General features: G+C 35.1%; 1 protein-coding gene and 1 pseudogene across 1 annotated transcript; one reads left to right on the top strand and one right to left on the bottom strand.

The window, feature by feature from the left end:
* Positions 1 to 2065: 2065 nt before the first annotated feature.
* LOC145095353 (dirigent protein 16 pseudogene) lies at positions 2066 to 3027 on the top strand (annotated as a pseudogene).
* Positions 2983 to 4283, bottom strand: LOC145095349 (hydroxyethylthiazole kinase family protein). Its single transcript, XM_079033248.1, has 2 exons — positions 3719 to 4283; positions 2983 to 3600 (listed from the first exon to the last, which is right to left on the bottom strand). The coding sequence occupies exons 1-2, from the start codon at positions 4163 to 4165 to the stop codon at positions 3208 to 3210; spliced, it is 840 nt and encodes a 279-aa protein (XP_078889374.1). The 5' UTR covers positions 4166 to 4283; the 3' UTR covers positions 2983 to 3207.
* Between the last annotated feature and the right edge of the window lie 5342 nt (positions 4284 to 9625).

Genomic DNA, 9625 nt, shown 5'->3' with positions numbered 1-9625 from the left:
AGAAAATAACATGTATACTAGGGGTTACTTGCCCTAATGTCATGTCCAACGAAACAAAAGAACGTCCCACATAAAAAAACATAGAGAGATAGATCAACATCTGTATATGAGGTATATAACAAGATACAAGAAACTATCACAAATATAAAGTGTACCGAAAGTACAGCTAAAAAGCCATGAATGCCTAATGTTCTCCAAAACTAAAATCGGACTTCTAAAATATCCAAAAGATGTGCATCATTTTCCAAGGATTAACTAACTCGCTTCTCATTCACACATATGGAATACATGTCAAATAAAATCACACGTAAGACAAAATTGTCTTATAAGTACATGGTTTTATGACACAAAGTAGCATATCAAAACAAATACCAAGTAAAATATCATATTCATATTACAATATAAATATACAAGTGAGTAGATCATACCCTAATAATAATCATGTAACAAATGCCAAATACATAACAAGTCCCAAACAAACTTGCACTTGAAATGATATATATATATATATATATATATATATATATATATATATATATATATATATATATATATATATATATATATATATATATATATATATATTACGGTTAACGTCCGTTTTTTCCCTATTTGAGATAGATAAATCAATGGAACTTTGATCCTCGGTTCCTGCTTGGTCTAATGTCTGGGTGCGTATGGCGGCGGTACACTGAGAGCACCTTTCAAGTCGGTTGAAAAAGAAAGAAAAAAGGCTTTCGTCGTCTTTTTCCCGCTTTCACCTTCGATTGCGAAGGGCTTTTTTTCCGGTTTTCAATTCCTCTCCGACAATGTTTGGACTTCACGTGATGGGAAGGCCTTCACGATTCGCATGTCGATTTTTATCACAATATGATCGATTATAAAACAAGATCTACACTAGGATCTTACTATCTTAGTAGTGAGGCCATATCTCACAGCTCACGACACTATCTCAATCTCATCCCACCTTTTTTATCATTGTTCTATCATTAAGCTTTAGTTTTTAAACTTTAGGAAATTCTTCATATTTGCTCAAATATCACATGGATAGCCTAAATTGTTTTCCGATTAGCTTTAAATCAAGCTCAATTCATATCAAAATCAAGCATTGCAGATCACATGTAATCTCATAAAGCATCACAACTCCATACATTCATCTTGAATTAGGCGGAGCATCATGACACACATGTAAATCCTTTTTGTGCTCTAGTGCCTTCAATTGTATCGTGGTCGTTATGATCTTGTTTCTTTTAAGATGGTTTTTGCCTAACTGTTGCGGCTTGTATATAGTATTTGTTTACTACATAAGAAGTTAAAGTTGATTATATTCTTAGTGTCAACATCAAGTTATAATGGATATTGCACACAGAATAACTCACGAAGCAAATGTGAACTAATTTATTGTGGTAGGACTAGGATCTTCCGATCCCAATCCGATTCGATCTTACAATCATGGTTTTACAAAACGTAAAACGATCTTAGTGTCATATTGCGATATGGACATCTTTGCAATCAACACACTTTTTTTATTTTGGATTAAAATTAAAATAATAAATACATGGTTTGAACAACCTCCTATGTGTAAAAATAATAAACTTTATTAAAATAAAATCATATAGTTTATTTTTATCGCCTCTAAAAACAAATATTTAAGTTTATTATTCTTTTTCGTTAACATTTGTTTTTCTTAATAACTTACTTTTCAGTATTCTTTTTCGTTACATTTGTAAAAATAGTAAACTTTATAAAAATAAAACCATATAGTTTATTATTTATTGCCTCTAAAAACAAATATCTAACTTATGAATGACCCATTCTCCATTCATCTTCCAACGACCTCGTATCATGGTTTTGTTATAACCACTACAACACATAACTAAAGGTACTACAAAGTACAAATTAATTGTATAATTTCATCTTATTGATTAATTATCAACCACTAGAAAACCAATTAAACCTGAAACATAAACTTAGATCATATTAAACAATTTTCACAACTAAAACTTATAACTACTCCATCATCATCTTATTAAACCTGCAGTATAAAAACCCACACCTCCATAACCACCATTATCATAGAAACAACCTCTAAAACCTACTCTTCAAAACCCACAAACCATCTCAAAATGTCAAAACATTCATCAACAACAACCATATTCACAATTCTCATAATCATAGCAACCATTCATCCAAGAATCTTAAACGTATCAGCAATCGACCCCACACACGAACCCGGGGTCCATGTTTTCGAGCTATACATGCACGATATCCTAGGTGGAAGCAACCCCACAGCTAGACCCGTGACCGGGCTCTTAGGCAACATATACAGCGGTCAAGTCCCATTCGCTAGACGCATCGGATTCCGTGCCCCATCGGGCGGAATCGCAATTCCGAACGCCAACGGAGCCATTCCAACCATCAACCCAAACGGAATCCCACTCGGAACTGGCCTAGTCGGAACACAATTCGCAAACCTAAACAATAACAATAACAACAACAACATTCAGAACCAGATCGCAGCCCAATTGGGCCCCGATGGGCTTGGGCTCGGGTTCGGCACAATTACAGTGATTGATGATTTGTTGACCGCTAATGCTAAACAGGGTTCGCAGACATTGGGGAAAGCACAAGGTGTGTACGTTGCCAGCTCAGCAGATGGAAGTAGACAAATGATGACGTTTACGGCTGTGATGGAAGGAGGGGAGTATGGTGATAGTATTAACTTTTTTGGAGTGTACAAGATTGGAAGCACGATGTCCCGCTTGTCGATAACGGGTGGGACCGGGAAGTTTTTGCACGCTTGCGGGTTTGCTGAGGTTCGATCGCTTATACCCGCAGGTCAAATTGTGGCTGATGGGGTCGAGTCTTTGTTGAGGTTGACTGTGCACCTTTCTTACTAAGACCGCAATCAACCGTTCAACAAAGTTTTGCGTGTTTGTATACACGTGTGTGTGCATGCTTGTGTGAACAAAAATCGTCATCTTATTTGTAACTTTTGCTTGATCAATATTACCATTATTTAAACAATGATCCATTATAACAACCAAAGTGTCGGTATATCTTATATCGATGCAACACAGTCTTATGTTGGAGTTCATCCTCTTGCTCTTTGAAGAAAGAATCTTGAACTATCTTAATGATCAAACTTAACAAAAGCAAACAAGACAATAATAACTACAAAAGATTGGTAATTCATTTTGTCGAATTTCACGAGAAGCTAGTGATGGTAACACGATCAAGAACAGTGTCTTGATCGAGCCTATGGAGGGAATCAATCAGATGCATTCTCAGTGACGCCGGCCCTTTTGCCAATTCCATTCCGATGTCGCCGGCCAAACCAAATACAGAAAACGCAGATGCCGTGGCTTCAAAAGCGTGTGTTGGGTCGATTGCAACAAAAGCAGCAATAAGAGCAGTGACTGAACATCCGCTCGCCGTTATCTTTTGCATCATCGGAACTCCGTTATGTGCACCGACAACTCTTTCACCATCTGTAACAAAGTCAATCGATCCTGAAATCGCAACTATACTGCCGCTCGATTTCGCTAAAGATTTCGCGGATTCAATAGCATCACTGGATTCGTGCAAGCTATCGGCACCCTAATTATGTAAAACAACTAGTCAGACCTAATTCAAGGATACCCAGATAATCAAGAACCCTAAATTCGTAGCTTTTCAATATATTGGAGTGAAGAAAGAGACAATTTTAGTATTTTACCTTGGTGGAACCAATGGAAGCCATGGAAAGAGCAATAATCTCGGACCCGTTTCCTCGAATAACAGTAGGTTTAAGTTCAATAAGCTCAAGACATGCCTTTAATCGGAAGCTAGAAGCACCAACGGCAGCTGGATCGAGAACCCAAGGCTTGCCCAATTGATTTGCTAGACCGGCGGCAGCTTTCATGGCCGGCAACCAATCTGGGGTGAGGGTTCCGACGTTTATAAGGACGGATTTTGTATGAGGAGTGAAGTCTGGGATTTCGAGAATCGAGTGGACCATAGCTGGTGATGCACCGGCGGCTAAGAGGGTATTGGCCATTATATCCATGGATACGAAATTGGTGATGCATTGTATTAACGGCGATTGTTGCCGGAGAGATGAGAGGTACGTCCATGATTTTAAACCCCATGAATTGATAACTTCTTGCTGTTTCTGGTCAGCCATAGCCGCGATTTTCTTCTACCGACAACAAAATCTCGACCTCAATCTAATGGGATGATGGCGTCATACACTGGTTTGACCTAAAGAATCATTTTCTATTTTTTCCGCTTGGGACGGTGATTTACGACTGTTATTTGGGTAAAACCTAATTCTCCTATTTGACAATTGAATTGTATAATTTGGTTTATTTGGTTAAAATATTAGCATTTTTGGATTTATACTCAATGAATTATTATTTTAGATTTCGAATTGATTTTTGTTTATAAAGTAAAAACCGAATAATTTAAAATAAAAGAAAAGTTTTATTATTATTTATTTATTATATATTTATAATTATTTATTAATTTTGTATTTATTTTATCAAATATGTTCAAAAAGTTTCATCTAATTAAAAAACACCAATATGTATTTTCTATCAAAAGTTTTTATTTATAAAATATTAAACTATAACATACCTTTTTAATAGTTGTTTATAGATTTTAAATCAAAACTAAATAATTTGTTTTTTTTGTTTCTTTTATAAATTTGAGTAATATTATAATGGGATGATGACATCATATAGTAGCTTGACCTAAAGAATCATATTCTTTTTCTTCCACTTGGGATGGTGATTTAAGCTTTATTTGGGTAAAATTGTAACATCCATAAAATTTAAACTTTTCAAAACAATCATTTTTCTATAGAAGTGTTTACAAAAACCGTCGTTCCCAAAACATTATTTAAAAATTAGAATCTCTTTCAACATAGTTTTCAAAACATTCACATTATTAGAGTTTTCCAAAAATCATAAGTCCAAAACGTGAGGATGTGTACGGTCACGCTTTCACCTTGCAACGATCCACTGAAGTACCTGAAACCATAAACCAAAATTGTAAGCACGAAGCTTAATGAGTTCCCCCAAAGTACCAACACCCAACCAGATAACATATACAAATAACAGCATACATATAGGGCCTTCAGCATGATGAAACGCCCCACCGGCCTACAGTCCATCTGGTACGCCACAGAGCCTTCAGTCTAACTAGAATGCCCCATCGGCCTACAGTCTATCTGGTATGCTCACAAAACCTTCAGTATGACTAGTACGCCTCACCGGGCCTTCAGCCTTTCTGGACCGTTCTCCGGGCCTTCGGCCTGACTGGTACGCCCTACTGGCCTTCAGTCTATCTAGGACGCCCTGGGTCTGTTAGCCTTCAGCACAAAGCAGGTCCGTCTCAACCCAACCACACACACAAACCATGTTGACATATACATAATAGATAAGCATACATATAATGTACCAATATAAACATTATCGGGTTTGTTGATTGGCAACACTAAGCAGTACAGTCTCAACCCAACCCCACTACATCAACACATGCTACTGGAAAACATATAGCCAGAACAGATATCAGACAGATCTAACAGATCATTAAGCATAGCAACTTCCTATCTACCAGGATACCGATCTAACAGATCATAACAACATAGCAATATCCTATCTACCAGGATACTGGTCTAACAGATCATAACAATACAATAGCATGCATAACATGATATCAATCCAATGGGCAGGTATTGGTGCCTTCGACCCACAAGTACAGTAAGGACAACTCACCTCGAATGCAGAAACTCCCCGAAAGAAAGTCCTTAGTTGTTGCCCTGCCGGCATCCGAGCTATCAAAACCAATAACACACCCAACTAGCAATCAGGTCCAACGCTATAATCCATAATCCATACTTTAGGTAAAATGACCATTTTACTCCTGACCCAACATACACCAAAACTGAGGCCCAAAACCAAAAGATCCACAAAGGCCCACTAATGGCCCAATTTTCTAAATTGGGCCTAACCCCATATGGGTCTAATCCTAAGCCCCATATTTTCCTTAAATCCAAATTAAGTTATCACAAACACCCATCAGGACAAACTTGGTCAAAAACATACATCAAAAGTCAAAGTCAACGATCCAAGTTGACCCAACTCGTCGAGTTGTCCTTCAATTCATCGTGTTTCTCATCAATCTGCACAGATCGAAAAAAACCAAGTCAACTCGCCGAGTTGACCAACCAACTTGCCGAGTTCCTCTATCAATCTGAAAATGCCGGGGAAAACCGAGCCAACTCGTCTGTTTAACCAACAAACTTGCCAAGTTCACCAGAAATCCACCTCTTAACACATTAAGCACTTAATCCATTGGGACATGAATCCAAAAAATAGATAAGACTTCCTTGAGCTGGAAAACCACGTAAAGTTGTCAACTTTATGTTCATGCATGTTTAAATGAAGCTCTTAAGCTTGGAACGGACTTAATAATTGACTTAATGCATGCATGACACCAAAATCCTCATAAAGCTTGCACCTTTAAGCTCAAGGGTACCAAAACCAACCCAAATATGGAAGAGCAACCCATAAAATGACATTACGCCGTCATTATCCCCAAAGAGAGACCAAAACACCATAAAACCCAAAATAAGAAGATCTAATCAAATATTAAATAAGGTTAGGACTTTATACCCGATATGTGTTGGAAATGGAGCAAAGAACCCAGATCTAAAATCTCCTACTCGAACCACCACTTTGCACCAAGCTTTTCTTCCTTCAATGATCTTTAAACACACCAAAACACACCCACAATGAGCTCACAACACTCAAGGAGGCTCTAGGGTTTCGAGTTTAGGGTTAGGGCTATACAGGTTGGAAATGAGGCCAACACTTGGGACTTAAGGTGTTTAAATAGGGTGCAACACCCTAAAATTAGGGTTTCCTTCTGAATGGCCAACTTGCCGAGTTGAGGCTCTTCAACTCATCGAGTTGCCTCATTAAACTTCGCAGTCAAGCCAACTTCTACTCGTCGAGTTAGGCTCATCAACTCGTTGAGTAAACCCATTAAATCCCCATGATTTCTCATATTCAACTCGCTGAAGCTAGTAATTAATAGTGGGTAACTGGTATCCGGAAGCTGTAGTTTTTATTTGTTATATGAATGTTTGGCTAAAGTAGTTAGAAGCTTTTAAAATATGTAAAATTACATAAAATGATAACTATTATATATATATATATATATATATATATATGATAAAGTTTTTTAAAAATTTGATATGAAATTAGGGTTTTAGCAAATACAACTTCATGAATCTGATAAATATAAAACTGGTTTTCCTTTTGGACATTACGAACGAAATATTATGCCTTTCGGATTAAAAAATGATCCTTTTATATTTCAAAATATTATGAACGATATTATCATTCCTATAAACAAATTTGCTATTGTTTATATTGATGATGTTATTATCTTTTCAAAATCTGTTGACCAACATTTTAGACATTTAAACATATTCCATTATCTCATTTATAAAAATGGTTTAGCCGTATCGGCAACAAAAATGCATCTATTTAAAGATCAAATACGTTTTTTAGGACATGACATCATTAAAAACATCATTAGACCAATAACAAGAAGCTTAGAATTTTCAAGTAAATTCCCTTACGAAATTAAAGATAAAAAACAACTTCAACGGTTCTTAGGATGTTTAAACTCTATACATGAATTTTTCAAAGATTTGGGAATTATATGTAAACCCCTTTTATAATAGATTAAAAGATAATCAAGAACCACGGACTCAAAAACATACTAATATAGTTAAACATATTAAACAAAAAATTCCAACATTACCATATTTAAATCTATCCCATCCAAATGCAAAAACTATAGTTGAAACTGATGCTAGTGATATTGGATTTAGAGATATATTAAAAAAATAGATTCAAAAGATGAACAACTAGTTCGATATTTTTTTTGTGCCTAGAATGATACCCAAAGAAACTATTCAACGGTCAGAAAAGAAATTTTGAGCATTGTTCTATGCATCAAAAAGTTTGAAGATGATTTATTTATGAAACAGTTTTTATTAAGAATTGATTTCCAATCTGCAAAATCAATTTTAGAAAAGGATGTTAAAAATATTATTTCCAAACAAATTTTTGCTAGATGGCAAACCCTTCTAGGCAATTTTGATTTTGAAATAGAATTTATTAAAGGAGAAAATAATTCACTTTCAGATTTTATTTCTCGTGAAATTTTACAAGGCAAATGAGTTCTTCCTCTTCACCCTCCAAAATAGATAACAAGAAGCCTATTTCTCAAAAATTTCTACCTTTTCCTCCTCGTCCAAAAAGATTTTCTCCTTTATCCCCAGAAAACAAATTTGTACTTTTTACTGATGCTCTTCAAAATAAAGAATCAAAACTTGTCACTTCTAATATTTCTCCAATCAAGATTGTTAGTCCTTTTATCAAATCTCAATCCTTATCTCCTTTGGGAACTCAAAAAATTGTTCTCTCTACTAAGACTGCATATATTATAAATCCAAATATTTAAAGAAATTAAATTCTTGAAGACTCTCAGATTTCAAAGTTAAATCAAGGATTTCATATTCTCACTGATCATCTTTTCAGTCGTGGGAAAACCTTTTATTCGAATCCTTATAGGACCAGAGAATATTATCAAACCATCCTTCAAGAATCTGGTTCTATATGTTTCACTCATCATTCCAATTCATCTGAACGAACAATTGATTACAGTAAACCCAAATTCTCAAGGTCATTTCTCTTCAAGATTGGTCAATAAATCCCCATTCTGAAAAGATTTTAGTAGGATATCCCACCTATCCAAAATATTTCTATTATGATTATCAAGAGGCCTGGTCCAAAGCATTCCTTATACAAAATTATTCACATTCTTGGTTTATCTTTTTCAATCTAAACTTTGACTATGAATACCCTAAATGGTTCGTTAATTGGTATAAGTTCATGGGCTTAATACCAAAATGTCTACCCGATGAAGTTTTGAATTAATTTCTCAAATTCAAAGAGTTATGTGTTCGACCTATCCTTGAATTTGGATATCTATTACAATTTTTCATGTTATTCAAAATTCCATGGATTATGTCATGCACTTATAATTATCAAGATGCAAAAGACATTTCTCATCCATGGCTTAACTACCAATATAGGATAAAATGGTGGGAAAAATTCAAACTTCCTCAAGCTAACTCAACAAAAGTGATCAAACATTATCAAGAAATCCATCATTCTACAAAATAAAAAACAGAAGAAATGAAGAACGCTCTTCTCCCTGATCCTGAACTAGTAGCTAGAATTCTTAACTCTATCGGTTCATCATAAGAAGAACTTCAACGTTTATTACAAGATATTCGTAGATCCCCTACATAATCAAATGAATCTATTCCAAGAACTCAATTACTTTAAGACGCTCAAGACCCGTTTGATGATCCATACAAAGAATAAAATATTCTAATTTTTATTTTGGTGTATACCTTCAATGTAGGGTATTTTGTTTCAATGTTCTTCATGATTAACAATTTTTCAAAAGTGTGGGTAAAATATGTGTAAACATTGCATGTGTAATAAACGTGTGTATAAAAATCAATTCTCAAATTCTTTATCAAAATATTATCAAG

Source organism: Lactuca serriola, chromosome 1 (assembly GCF_051521515.1).
Source record: "Lactuca serriola cultivar US96UC23 chromosome 1, Lser_US96UC23_V15, whole genome shotgun sequence".
Lineage (NCBI taxonomy): Eukaryota > Viridiplantae > Streptophyta > Magnoliopsida > Asterales > Asteraceae > Lactuca > Lactuca serriola.
Note: the sequence above shows the minus strand (reverse complement) of the source record. Positions and strands in the feature narration are given on the sequence as shown.

Coding starts and splice junctions, on each gene's coding strand:
- LOC145095349 (XM_079033248.1), bottom strand. CDS start 4,165: ATGGCTGACCAGAAACAGCAAGAAGTTATCAATTCATGGGGTTTAAAA. Junction 3,601..3,718: donor CTTCCATTGGTTCCACCAAG/GTAAAATACTAA, acceptor TTACATAATTAG/GGTGCCGATAGCTTGCACGA.